General features: G+C 42.7%; 1 protein-coding gene across 2 annotated transcripts in view; it reads left to right on the forward strand.

Annotated features, from left to right (window-relative positions):
* The first annotated feature begins 846 nt into the window (after positions 1-846).
* Lmcd1 (LIM and cysteine rich domains 1) overlaps positions 847-14,990 on the forward strand; it is a 59,604-nt gene continuing 45,460 nt past the window's right edge. The window contains exon 1 of one of the 2 annotated variants that reach the window (XM_004835253.3): positions 847-1,014. In XM_004835253.3, the coding sequence (XP_004835310.1) occupies positions 973-1,014 (42 nt within the window). In that variant the 5' untranslated portion in view covers positions 847-972. The remainder of the gene's footprint in view (positions 1,015-14,990) is intronic. The other variant, XM_087216644.1, reaches the window with a different exon arrangement.

The raw sequence follows: 14,990 nt of genomic DNA on the forward strand, positions 1-14,990 counted from the left end.
GATCCTTGGTCAAGATTTCAGATGGCCGGAGATGATGGGTTAGGACCCAAACTGGAGAAGGCATTAAGAGCAGCTTCCAGTAACAGAGAAGCCTCAGAAATGTGACGTGCAGTTCCTGACCCCCACCAGATCCATCCCAAGTGCTATACTTGGAGCCCACTCTCCAGTCTCCCTGCAGGGAATCTTGCTTGTCCAGAGCCGCATGACCCAATTTATCTAAAAATTACCAACTTCCTGGTTTAGAGTTACTAATTTATAGTCCCGTGCCCCTTCTCCCCAGGTAAGGAGTCCGCTGGTCCTCCTCGTGTTCAGATGAGGTGGTTGTGAGGCTGCACTGCGAACAGCAGAAAGGAAGTGCTCAGTTTAAAGACAACGTCACAACTCACTTGACCCTCATCTCTTCTCACCCAGGTTTGGGGAAAGACCTCCGCTACCCGCCTGTCTCCCGCCACCCAGCGAGCAGGAGGAAAGGGCGGGAAGGGAGACAGGCTCAGAATTTATTTTTGGACCCAGCTCACTAAAAATACCTCGGCCCTCCTGTTTGATCCCTTTCCCTCCTGACCTGAACGGACCGCCGGCTGTCGCCCGCCCCCCTCGGCGCGCTGTCCTTTAAAGGAGAAGGGCGTGGGGACGGATTCCGCGCCGGGGACAGGAGGGACAGCAGGGGCCGCCGGCGTGGGCCGGGGAGCTCCGGGCTGACGTCAGGGCTCTGCTCCACTAGGCGGGGGCACTAGGAGGGCGGGGCGCGGCCTCGAGCTGGCATTGGCGGGCCACGCTAGAGCGCCGGCGCCGATTGGCTGGCGCGGTTTTAGAGGGAGTCCGGCTCTCCAATTAAAGCACCGCGGCGCGCTGGGCTGCGCCAGAGCTCCCCGCTGGGCGTGCGAACCTGGTCATTCAGACTCAGCGCGCCCGGCCGCGCGCCCTCGCGCCTCTCTGGACAAGTCAGGCTTGGTGTCGCCTCCGCAGAGGAAGATGGCAAAGGTAGCAAAGGACCTCAACCCACGAGTGCAGAAGGTGAGCGGAGATTTGCCTGCCTTTACTCACCGATGCTCCCTGCTCCCTTCTCCATCTGTGGGTAGATACTTACTGTACCTAGAGGCAATGGGCAATTAAATTCCAAATACAAGTTTGAGCTGACAGGTGCACACCCCAAATTCACTCTTGTTTAAGCCATTGCAATGTAAAGCTATGCGAAGGGTCTTAGTTCTTGGATGATGTTAATTAGAATTGAATTAAGGTAAAACTCCCTGGGGAGAGGGTACTCTTAGGGTCCCTAGGGGAAAAGCCTTAGTTTCTGGGTTCCCTGAACCCTCTGGGATGGTTATGTGAAGATGGGGGGCACACGTAATATTTATTCACAGGGAGTCCCCCCCTTTTGCTGTCATCCCAGGGTTTTGTGGGTCCCCCCAACACACAGCATACAGTTTCTTAGCTAGTGCTCTCGGCAGTGGTAGCAATTTTAACACAGGCAACTAATTTTTGTCTCCAGGGTCTGTCTGCTCCTTTTTTCAGAAGGGCTGGCTTGGAGCCTAGAAGGTCCCTGGTAAACTACTGCAGGAAGGGCCTACAGCTGTGCCTGTGGTGCCAACACCCACTGTTTGCCTAACTGAGTGCACTTGGGGGAGAGTTCAGGCTGGAGACCGGGAAGACAGGAGAACAGGGAGAGAACAGAAAGACAGCCTGTCAGTGGTGGCAAACCTATGGCACCCGTGTGGCAGCGGGCTATTTGTATCATTGAAAGATCAAAAATGGTTCACCACTACTGCCTAGGTTGGGCAAATGGAGAACTGGAGTTACTAGAGGGCCACAGAGAGCTGGTTTCAGTAGGCAAAAATGCTGTACATATTCTAGCCCTGGTCCTTTTTAGCTACATAGTATTGACCAAGTCTCTTCTGAGCCTCAGTTACTCTGACTCTAATGTAGAGATGATAGACCCCACCTCCTTCACAGAAGCCATAACAAAAGGTGATGCTGTGAATTAATCTCCCAAAGCAGTAATTATTAAGCTCTGGATTCAGAGCATTTAGTCTTGCAGGGCAAAGTCCTCCTTAAACATTAAACATTACCTGTGAAGTAAATGAGAGAAAAAGAAAAAAAGACTAGCAGCATCAAAATAAGAATGCAAGCCAGCTACTTAGAGGCATGACATTCAACATCTAACTTAGAATTGTGCCCTTTACAGATGACCTTCCCCAGACCCCCCACATAGTCCAGCAAACCCTTTTTCGTGTGTACGCCAAGTCAGGGTTAATCTGGGCATCTCTCTGGAATGCACCATGTCCCGCTGCCTTTGCCAGACTATTTGCAGAATCAAGTCATCTCTCCTTCTGTGGATTTCCCATAAGAGTTTAGACTTTTGGAAGATACCTATTAATTTTTACCCAGTAGTGAGTTACACATGTACTGCTCTTCCTTTCTTTCTTTCTTTCTTTCTTTCTTTCTTTCTTTCTTTCTTTCTTTCTTTCTTTTGCGGAGATCGAACGCGAGTCCTTGTGCTTTTGAGGCAGGTGGCGGAACCACTGAGCTAAATTCTGGGCCCTGTACTGCTCTTATTTCTATATATTTTTCTGAAGTTCTGGAGGGAAACCTTTCTTGTCCATCTCTGCATTCCATGCCACACGTGGCAGGACTCAAAAAACTATGAAACAATGAAAATATCTGGCCAGCTAAAACCTTAATGTTTCTATGGTACATTGTATGCACTATTATTTACCTTGTAGCACAATGATATGTGTTTGAACTACCTCCCCAAGTTCACTTGATTAGAAGAATTTGGGGCTAAGTGAACGGGTTTTGTTGTTCTCTGGGAAGTACAATGATTTCTGGGTGTTTTGACTATAAGCTGGTTGACAGTTACCATACTAAGTAAGGCACTAAAGGCACTAAAGGCACTAAAGGCAGGGCCACTGCTTGAAGGAAGCTTTGTTTTATTTTCCTTTGCACAGGAGAACGTGATTATCCAGATTAGAGATGGAGCATGTTCTCCTTCTTGTCACTCTCTAGTGTCAACTTTCTTGGTCTGCAGTTTATTTTCCATTTAGATCCAATTACAGGCTTAGTAAAAGAATATGGTGGGTAGAGATAAAAGGGTGAATATTTTTGGCCTCTTGGGATTTTAACAATCAGGTACACGATTACCCCTGTGTGGATTAGCCAATATCTCCAACCCAAAAAGTTAAGAGAAGGGATGGGAGTCAAGGAGAAGTTTGCCTAGCTGAATGGTACAGTAATGATTAAACACTGTGTCTTATCAACAGCATGCTGAAAAGATTTTATTGTGTATTTACTTATAAGATCAGCAACAGATTTTTTAAATAATATTTGGCTTCAGGAGGCAAAATCACACTTAGACATTTTGAAGCAATTTCATAGACTCTCCAAGCTGTAAGGGACCAATTTACAAAATGAGAAATAGTTTAAAATGGTATACGCACTGTCTCCACTGCTCTGCCCCCAAAGGAGGCGGGACAGGAATCCCCAGCAGCTGGATAGTCATAAGAAGGTCTTCAAGAAAGAACATAAAATCCAAAACTGGAGTGGCCTGAGAGATCCAACTGAGCCCAGTCAGGCTGAGGAACTCATTGTCGGCCCCACAGACATGGAGGGAGAGCTGGGCATCAGTTCCCTGGCTTCCCTCACCTATGGTGAGTTAAATACTCCCAGTGGCTGCTCTTGAACCATCATTTGCTTTTTTACTGGGAAAGAGAAGGTTCCCTAGCACAGAGAGTTCCCTGAGCATGATGATATTGCCTGTGTTCCTTGGTAACAAAGGGCCTTGAAGGATAAATGCCATTTCTCTTGGTGGAACCAACTGCCATTATGAGTTTGTTCTTCTAATTGTTTCTTAAGAATGCTGGTAACTAGTATAGGCTTTGGCCTCAGATCTGGGTTCAAATCCCAGCTCCAGCTCTTACTAAATGTGTGCTCTTGGAAAGTGAATTAACTTCTCAGTTGGTATCCTCACCTCATCAAAAAGTGGAGGAGACAGTAGTAGCATCTACTTCCCAAAATGGCTGTGACAAGTAAGTGAGGTGATGTATATAAAAGGGTCAGCTCATGTGCATTCACTTAAATTTAGCCACTATTGTTCTTGGCAGTGATGGTATATTTTAGTGGGTATGCAGATGCTGAAAGAGGTCTTTTGATGAATAAAGATGTGCTTTTGTTTATGACTGTCCCATTCAAAGAACAACTGAGTTTCACTGAGTTGAGTGCAAGCCAGCAGCTCAGCCTTGATAATCTGGGACAATGCCCAATGTTCTTGTCTTTATTCTTACCTAACAGATGAAAAATCCTCTTATGTAATCGAATCTCTCCTGAACATGGATGAATAGTCAGTGACATTTCACTCTAGAGCTATAGAAATTTAATCTTGGAGCTCTTTTTCATTTTTTAGGTAAGGGAACTGAGACCCAGAAGGGTCAAGCTCCCAACCAGAGGTTACTGAGGTGAACCGAAGCCTATTAGGTTCTGCAAAACCTCTTGATGTCAGGAGCCATTTGTACAAAATTGGAAAGGGCTGGGTCAAAGAGATCTAAGAGCATGCTCACTCTCAACTGTACATGTGCCAATGGACGGGCTCTGCTTTTCACTCCTAACAATGCCCAAGGAGCATTAAATGATGGTACTTCTATGTGCATTGTCAAGTTTAACCGGGTGTGTCTCCATCCTTCTTTCCATCACGCCCTTCTTTGCTTTCCTGCCCTCCAGGCTAGTTCTCCCCTCTTCCTTCTTTCACCTCCACTTCCTGCAGTGTGCAAAACTACTAGCATGTTTCCTGAGCAAACTTGTCCAATGTAAACATGGCTGTTTAAGAATTGTCGCTGGCTCCTTCAGTCTTAAAAACATATTAAGCCTTCAGTTAAAGTCCTTAATAGACAAAACACTGGAGGCCTGCTCATAGGTGTGTACCCAACTTGGCCCCAAACAAAATGGGGAGGAGAGGAAAAGAGTGAGAGATTTGCCCATTCCCTCTTAAAGGATCTCCAAAAACAGACGCTGAAGTCATTACCTTGGGAGGCTTTTTAAGTGGGAGACTCTTGTCCCAGTATGCAGGTCTGTCCCAGTGGGTGAGGCCAGGGGCTGAGAGCTGACTTCCACCAATGTGTCCAGCATCTGTGGCAGGGGAAGGGGAGGTAGGACAAGGCTTGCTCATGGGTTTTAGTGGATGCCCTCTCAGCTCTGAGGCTGAAAGCTAGCCCAGAGCTGATTGGCACTTCTGTAGGTATGGAGCTGGAAAGGTGACTGGGATCTTCTGTGGATCCTGCAATTTGATCTTCTCTTTACATCAACTGACCAACGGAAGAAAAAGAAAAGGCATAATTCAGCAAAGTTGGGAACCAGAAAGCAAGGACTGCCATGTGGGCTGTTGCATCTTCTTTCTTTCTCAGCTGTCCTCTGGAGGGTGAGGAAATGGTCAGGCATGCAGAAGTGAAGAAGTAGTTCCTCCCGCCACCACTGAGTGAAACTGGGCTCCAGAAGAGGCATTTGATTTTGCTTTGCAAAGGAGAATCATCCTTCCTTTCCAACTCACATATTCAAAATAGTTTATATGTAACCATGTGGAGATTTGCTATGATAAGTAATAGACCTTGAGAGTTCTTATCTCCCCAACCCTTATCCAACACCACTTAAATATTTATTTCAAGAGCAGCTTTCTGACAGGGTGGCCCAGTCAGAACTGTAACTGTAGGCGTTTCCTCAATAGGTGACAGTGGATGGATCATTTTTCCTAGGAAGAGGCAGAATTTGGATGAAGTATAGGCTTCCTTTTGCCTCCAGCCCACTGGTCTTTCCTTTCACCAGACATCTCCTATGACAAAATAGGCCTAAAATTCCATTCCACTAAAAGCAGAATTATGGAACAGCTTCTTAGGATATACCAAAGGAAGAGACAGCTGCTGCTCTTAAAGTGCCTTCCTTTGGAAATAGCCCCCACCCCTTTCATTTGATAACAGGAAGAGGATTTGGCTGGCAGCTGCCATGACCTTACCAGGTGCAGAGCTACCCCCACTTCTGCAGGGGTTCCTCAAGAACAGAGCATTTCCTTAACTACATATGGAATATTGGTGGTGTCTTGACCATTCATGGAGTCATAGGGTCAACAGCATGACTCTGGGAAGCTCTAGAAAATGCTTTATATGAAGCTTTTACAGGAGGAATTAAACAGGAAGTTGGGCCTATCGGTTCCAAGACTTTTAGTGGCTGAAATGTATATTCAATATCTAAGGCTAAATATTTGGTGCAAAACTTGTGGTTTTACAAAAACATAAACAATAATTCAATTACAAAGCTTTGCAAAAATCCCCAAATTAACTGTTTGCCTCATATCTACTATTTTGTATGAGAAGTGAACCTTTTCAGATTTTTTCCTCAGAAAGAACACATTTGTTCTTTTATCAACTACTTGGATTCTTGCCTCCCAACAGACTTATCTTTTCCCTGATAGGACAGTGAAGTTTGAGGACAGGTAAAAAAGGAAAGACATCTTTTGAGAGCAGTGAAGATGCTTGACATTTTCTTGTATATTATCTTATTCAGTCTTAATGACTACCATGAAAACATATTACCATCCTTTTTACACGAGCAAATTAAGACTAAGAGTTTAAAATGATTTACCTAAGGTCACATGATGACAGGTTAAGAACTCAAACCCAGACCTCCCTGATTCCAAAACTTAGGCTAGGCTCATTCACCAGAAGCAGAAATCTGGTGGAGAGAGATAATTATTGCTGTGAGTCTCACACAGAGATCAAGTTCTCCCAGCTCATTGAAGTCATTCATACTCTGAGGGGAACTGGCCAGCATTTGCCAAATGTTACCAAGCACCTGTATGTCTTTGATATCTCTTGGTCACTCGCATGGGTTTTCTGTCACCCACATCAAGTCAAAGCCATTTCTTAGGTGTAGAATGAGGACTTTCTAGATTTTTCCTGTTTCTCTAGAAAGCTGATGGAACTCTCTAGGCAGAAGCTGGTAGAGAGACCTTTTAAGGAATTGTACAAATGACCCTGATAGTTAAAAAAAAAAGTCCTAGTGATCCTAGATGCATAGATTCCAGGAAATTCTAGTGTGGGTAGAAGCTTGGCTTCAGAACGTGTATCTTGATATCCTGGTCAGCCTGACTCATGGTCCAGCCAATAATGTGTGAATCAGGACAAGCTAACCACAGCCCAGGCCCTGACCAACACATACTTTAAATGAAAATAAGATTGCTAAAGGAGAAGAAATCAAAAGTTCCATTTGGTAAGTCACTTTTTTGAAGGACAAAGGCGTGCCAGTGTCCAGGCCCAGCGGCTATTTCAAATCCACTTGATTTGTTTATGGATTATTTTTTTTCTCTTCTTGTTTTAAGACATTGAGTCCTCTATAAAATGTATCTATCTTTGGAGATAAATACAAATGAATCATTGTATAAAAGAGCTGACATGACCTTTTCATGTTTAACCTCTCAGTTTGCAGGGGGCACATGGTAGGGAAATGGAATATCTGGAATTTATGTGTGATACAACCAAGTGCTGCCAGGATCAAGATGCCTCAGCTACCTGTATCTTTTATGAATGAAGGAGAAAAAGGTGTCTTCTATTCTGTTACTTCCAAACCGAGAATGTCCCAATTTTGTGTGAGCCTCATATCCTCAAACTTTAGAAGGCTAGGTGAACTTTTTGGCTGTGGACAAGATTCACAGGCCACTTTGAAATGCAAAATGTTCACACATTTGCAACCATGGAAATCTAGATGTAGCTCCCATTTTTGCCTTTTGCCAGATTTGCAATGTTTACCCAGTTACTTCTTTGAGAAAGAAAGCTAATAGCAGTTTTACATATAATTGACAGTTTAATGAGACAAAGCATGTAAAGTTCCTGAATCATAGTAAGTGTTCCATAAATATTTCTTCCTGCTGTTTTTGGTAGCCCCTTTTCATCAGCACAAAGCAAAAATCTCAAGTTGTTAAATGCTGAAATGTTGTAAGATCAAGTTCAGTTTACCTACATCACATGTGGCTTCTAAGATATCAGATTGCAGGATCTTCTCTTTGTAGCTAAACTTGATCTAGTCACAAATATAGTCAGCCCACATCATATTCAAATCATGAGAATGGCAAGAATTCATCTTAGATGTCTTGTTGCTACCCATTCAAAGGGGGGCTTTTCTTTGCCCAGTACCAGTTGTTGATCCGAGCTGTGTGCTTTTACATAGGCCTTTACCTTCAGACGTTTTGCTGTTAAGATTGGGTAATAATCACTCATTTCTTCATGTAGCAAATATTTATTTACTATCTGTTGTGGTCCAGCCACTGTGGTGTCATACAAGATAATGAATAAGAAAGCTTTGGTCCCTGCCATGTAAATTTGAATCTAGTGGAAAGCATTTTTCATAAGGCAGGAGAAAGGCCAAATAATGTCAGTCTTCTGTGATTCTGTGAGTTCCTTGACTTCTCCTCTCCCCAACATACACATAACTTTGTCCCCTTTTCCACTCACTGTCAGGTTTCTGAGAACTGCACACCTGTGGAGCTACATCCCAACTCTAGATATCTGTCATGTGACAGTGGAGTGAGAAGGATAGCTTCTCTCCAGTTATCACATAAACCAGCCCCAGGGTAAGAACCACTGGAGACACTGAGTAACAAGAAATCTAAAGAAGGGGGACACTGGCAGCATGCATGGCTCTCAGGTCCCACCAGTAACCAGCCCTCTTGCAGAGGTGTGGTAGACCAGCTGTCTGTGCTCTTAGTATATCCTCAGAGTCAGCTGAATATCCTGGGCTGTGTCTTTCATGATGCTGATGTCAGGGACAGCAAAAGGACAGAAGCAGAGGAAGAGGTCTGCTGGCAGACTAATGCCTCTGAACAAAACTGCCCCTAAGAAGATAGCATCTATTTGGGCTGTATGACTAAGCGCCGTTTCTAGGTACTGATTCATGAGGCTGACCACCAAGGTGACTGACCTGAGTAATCTGCTGGATGAAGGAGATGGAAGGAAAGTAGATCCTAGCTTTGCCCTCATCCTGGAGGAAAGCCATCCCACCTGCCCATGCTCCCCACCCCAGCCTTAGCTTGATGGCCAGCCAGTCTCCTGGGAAGGGGATCTGACTCTCATGGGGGAAGAGGTCAACATTTGGGGGTTCTTTATTTTAGAGAAAATACAGAAGGAATTTTTTTTGAAATCTTGTTAGTAGATAAAGGAGAGATTATAAGCCAGGGAATTGTGGATAGAACTGAGGGTGCTAGCGAATTTAAATAGGAAGAATATTGTAGTTTTATATCTCTAACCTGTAACTGAAATTTAGCATTTTCTTCTATCATGAATGGAGACAAAAGCTTTTGAAGTTTATGAGCCCCTGTTCCTTTGATAACTGTGGAAATCATGCATTTTCATATCCTGTTATGCATCTGAGATAGGTCCTGTACACACTTTACACTCATCCTTATGCCTGTTCTGAGATGACAGTAATTAGATCTGTTGCTGTGTCTTATTAATTAGCTTAATATAATCACATATGTTACTGAATCACAGGCTTGTTTTATATATTGATATTATTTCAGTAATGTTGGTTCCCTTTGTAATTTTACTCTAATATTTAAAGCACTGATTTGAGAAGAGATGCTTCCACATTAGCCAAAGGGCACCAGATTTTAAGAACCTCCCATGAAGATAAAGTGTTAACAGCATTACATATGACATACATACAAATACACATATTCATGCATATATAAACATACACACTTATATCTATAGTGGATTGATAACTGAGGGTCCCAGAGTGGATAAGTTAGCTCCACCACTCATTTTCTATTACCCTGAACAAGCCATATTAGCTCTGAGCTTCAATTTCTTCATCAATAAAATGAACCTAAAGGCCATTGTAGTCACTATCATGTGTTACATTCTTTTTTTTTTTTTTTTTTTTTGTACCAGGGATCAAACTCAGGTCCTTGTGCTTTTGGGGCAGGGAGGCACCACTAAGCTAAATCCCTGGCATGTGTTACATTCTTAGAACTGACATGTAATGAATGTGCATTAAACACAGTTATAACCATTCAAAGAGCTAATGAGAATGAAATGGTGAAGAGAGTAAAACATTATTTCAAAGAGATTTTCTTAACCACCTCTGATTCAGCCAACCTTAAGAATTTATTTTGTTCAAAAATGTATTATACAATTATTATATGCTGATCTGGGAAATATAAAAATAAAAAGGAATCCCCAAATCAGATGGTTTCAGAAAAGGAACAGCCTAATGGAATCATCAAAGTCACAATATCTGAAAACCTTCCCCAGAGGTCTGAATGTAGGGCTGAAGAAGAAGAAGGGGAACTACTGAACTGAATCTTACCTGAGAGGTCAGAAAAGCTTCCTGAGGAGGTAACACTGGAGCCGAGTGTTGAAAGATGAGGATGAATGAGGATCGGGCAGCAGTGTAGTTTTGTGCCTTCTGAATCCCATACTCATAGTCTCTATTATAGTTGACATCTAACTTGGGGACTGTTATCTCTCTTGGGCTATGAAGAAATACAATGTATCCATCCATTCTCAGACATACATCTTCTATTTTCTTATCTGAAAATTTGTTCTTCCTCAACCTAAACCTTTTGGGGTTGCGGGAATAGTGGAGCCCACCACACTGGCATGCAAAAAACTTCTTAGGATGGTGGCCTGAGGCTCTTCAAGCCCCAGGATGGAGTTCCAGTAGGCTCACCCTCAGTGAGCCTGAATTTTTGCAGAAAGACCTAGGTTTATGTTCACGCACATGCAGGAGAACTAATGATACATGCAATATATGGGGAAAGAAGAGAACAAACACATGTATCTTCTATGAGATTCAGTACACTACATGTGTAAGCAGGACATGAAAACACCAAGTATACCAAAGGATGTATAAGCTTGAGTTTCACACTGAAACTCTAATGCCATTTAAATGCTAATTAGAGAAGTGGAAATCTCTAGTAGGATTTCTTGGTAAACTATGGGAATGAAAACCAGCCTTCTGAACTATGGGAATGTGGTCAACCAGATCCAGAATCTTGTATTAAAACAATTTCTTTCACATAGTTCTTATTTCAGGCATCTCAGTGGTCAGCAAATATGGGTTCCTTCTTGCCATATTTCAGAGCAGATGATCCATCAAAATAAAACACACATGGTTTGGATGCTGATATGCTACTGGGATGATTGTTCTTGATTTTTTTCAGTTGCATATGGTACATTAAATAGAGAAAATAAATCTCAGATAATTTGCTGCCGATTTATCTAGAAAATGAAATTATGGTGATCACCTCTGTATTTGCAAGGATCTGAATAAAGGGCAAAGTTTGATGAAAAAGCTCTCTTTCCTCAACTCTATCCTCCTACACAACCAACAAGCCCAAACATCCCGGAGAAAAACGCAACCCCCTAATAAGATTCACAGCTAATTAGAATAGTTGTCATCACCCACCTCTGTACCCTTCCCAAGGCCCAGTCCAGGGTTAGCACCAACTTGTACTTATATGAATAATGCTTGTATTGTATATTTCATCAATTCAAATTAATTTTAAAAGGTGGAAAGGGCCCTGAAGAAACTCAACTTTATGTAGAACAAAGAAACAAACCCAGCAAGGCTAGATGATTTGTTAAAGGTAACAGAGCTACTTCAGAGAAGAGCTAGGCATTGCATTCCAGTTCAGGAAGACCTTTACAACTTCCAAAATCTTAAATATGAGATAGTGTGGACAGCCAGAGCTGCAAGGACAACAGCAGGGAACACTCACATCTCCTGCAGAGATGTTTTTAACTCCTGTAACTCTTAGAAACTTTCTTATTTTAACTAAAATCTCTCTCTCTCTCTCTCTCTCTCTCTCTCTCTCTCTCTCTCTCTCTCTCTCTCTCGCATCTTTGGCTTGTAGATTCTCTTTGCTTCTTTGGTAGGTTCAATGATGTAGGAGCCACTATTTTTTCCCTAAAGTTCCAGTTTCCTACCAAGTCCTATGGTCAGGATTGAGCCCCTGTTTCTTGTTTTACTTCCTACCTCTGGGAGACCTCAGGTCAGCCTTTAGTTTAGTTTAGCTGAGTACACTGGTCCATGAACATCCCTCAGTTTTGTTTGGGGTCCAGTTTTGTGATTTGTTCCAGCTCCTCCAGAATGTTTCTCTCTCCTGTCCTTATCCACTTCTGTGCCACCCAGCTGTCCTGTGTCTTGGAACAAGACTTTGAATGTGGAAAAACATAGCAATGAGAAGAGATCAGGCAACTTTAAAGAATTAAGAGGAAAACTCTAAACCCATGTGATAAACACACAAGAAAAGTCAGAACTATTTTTAAAGAAAAAAGGCATATGTATATAATATCAGAGGAGGCCAAAAAAGGAAAGAAATCCTTAATAAATAGAAGTAATATCCAAGATTTTTTTAAAAAAAAAATTGCCCTAGACCTATGGAATCTAGAACAGTAAGAGAGTAATCAAGTTTGCAATCTTGTAACAACTTTCCTTCTAGAGCGAGCACTCTATAAATAAGAAAGCTGGTTATCAAAACGAACTTCCTTCCATTAAAAGACACCACTAAGAAAGTGAAATGCAGTCTACAGTCTATACAGTGTATATATCTGAATTGTACCTTGAGTATGTAAATAACTTCTGCAAAGCAATTTTTAAAATCTGGTTTCTGAAAAATCAGTGATGGCCTAAATAGGCCTATGACAAAAGAAGATGCGTGTGGCAAATAAATGTTGAAAAAGGTGCTCAATATCATTATTCATCAGAGAAATACAAATAAAAAGTATAATGATGTAGCGTTACATACCCAGAAGAAAGATAAAATTCAGTACCAATTACTGGAGAAGAGGTAGAACAACTGGACCTTACATGCATTGATGCCAAAGAAAACGTGAAGAAGTACTATCACTTTGGAATGCTGGGTAATTTCTGACCATTTTAACTATTTGTCTACCCTATAACAATTTCACTTCTACATATGTGTCTAGGAGAAAGGAATACAGCTGTCCACAAAACAAGCAAAAACCTTACACCAGAATATGTAAATCAGTTTTATTCATAATGGCTCCAAATCGGAAGTAATTCATATCTCCATCAAAAGAATGAATAGACAAATTGTCCCATATTTATAAGTAGCTTTAAAAAAATCTAATATATGCAGCAATACTAATTATTGCTGACAGGAGAAACTGACACAATTACATACCATATAATTTCTTTTATATAAAAGAGGTAAAATCTATATATATATATATAAAGAGACAAAACTATAGTGACAGAAGCCAGAGTAGTGACTTCCTTTATAAGAAGAGGTGGTTTTTGACTGGAAAGGAGAATGGGGGCACTTTATGGAACACAGAAGTGTTCTGTGTTTTTACCGGGTTGTTAGTGCTCTGGGATATACATATACAGCAACCAAGTGAATTCCTGAGATTTGTGAATACTTACTGTTTATAAATTTTACTTTGTACTGCTAGAGAGAAAAACGCCAATGTTTGGTAATCAGGTGGGAAGGACTATACACCCAAGCAGCTGGAGGCTGTGGGGGTAAAGAGGTTAAGGGCCAGGTTTTTGCTGCAGTGCCAGATGTATGGGGGAGGGCTCTGTCCATGGAGCTGCCCCAAGGATATCTCAGTTCTTTCCATAGACTTCAGTCTGGAATTAAAGTTTCTAAATGATGCACATTTTTAGGCATGTCTTCTCTATAGCACTCTGCTTCCCCCAAACTGGCCTTTCACTCATTCTCTGAACATACTTTGCACACACACACACACACACACACACACACACACACATACAGACTCAGGCTTTCTCCTCCAGGGGCCCAGCTTCCATCCATCCCCATTCCCTGGCATTTTCCTGCATGATGCTGTCAGCTCAGTCATGTTCTTGCTCCTCACTTACCCTCCTACTGAACGCTCAACTGGATTTTCTGAGTGGCCTGGGAACATCTTCAATTCCTTTCCTTTTTGCCTAACTCCTGCACCATAGAGCCTATCTGTGCTGGAATCCTCCATCTGTTAGCTCCCTGGAACCCACACCATGACTTAGATCCCTGTGTGGGCTCCCATTAAGAGCTTAAAAATGTTAGAGGATAGGAACTAGAAAGGAATGGAATCAGGAAACAGAGAGATGGCTGGCTTGGGAAGAAGTGAGGGCAACTTTGTTCTCTCCCCTTCCCTACAAGTAATCTGAGAGAACAGAGAGGAAGAGTGCAGAGTACAAAGCAGATGTGGAGTGGAGTCTGGGAGACCATTAACCTGTTTCAGTGCCCCCAGTGGGCCCCCATGCTGCCTACTCTAAATTCCTCTAACTGGTGGACCGTGCCCAGAACTGTCAAGGTAGCAGAGGGGCAGGTGAGTGGGATAAAGAGGCTTTGGTAGTATTTAGAAGGAAGTTTTAGATGAAAAGGAAACAAAAGTGAGAGGAATAGGGGAAGGCAGCATGCCAAACCAGATTGCATTTTTGACATATACAGCCCAAGTGTCATTACCCTATTCAGACTTGTCTCCAGAGGGCTTGGCTGCAGGATGGTAGATGAGCCAAACCTTGACTCATTTCACTTTTGCAAACGACTAACTTGAGGCTTCCTCTGAATCTCGGGGCTCTCTTTCAGGCTAGAAGTCTCCTAAGAATAACTACAGTGGCTTCCATGTGCAGGGAGCCATTTGGCCTGTGTCACCACACAACAGCAGCCACATCTCGGAGGACATGGCCTCCTGAGAGACAGGAGCCAGAGGGGCGACTCCAAATGCTAAAATTGAGTCCAAACCATTCCTCACTTGGACCCATACCTACTTTAAGTTTCTAGCCCTTGATGAATATTTATACCCAAATACGGCCAATGGAAAAGTTCCATCTGCATGGATTTTAAGAGTTTTGCCTTTCGTCAGCCACGTTGACCAAACTCAGGAAAGTGGCAGAACCATGGCCAAGTACATGCTCTTTGAAGTGCAAGAAATTCTGAGAAGGCCCTGGACTGTCGTATTTCTTCTTATCCTGAAGACTGGGAGTTG

This window comes from Heterocephalus glaber, unplaced genomic scaffold (assembly GCF_053883595.1).
Source record: "Heterocephalus glaber isolate CG9 unplaced genomic scaffold, H.glaber_assembly_v1.0 deba00000122, whole genome shotgun sequence".
Lineage (NCBI taxonomy): Eukaryota > Metazoa > Chordata > Mammalia > Rodentia > Bathyergidae > Heterocephalus > Heterocephalus glaber.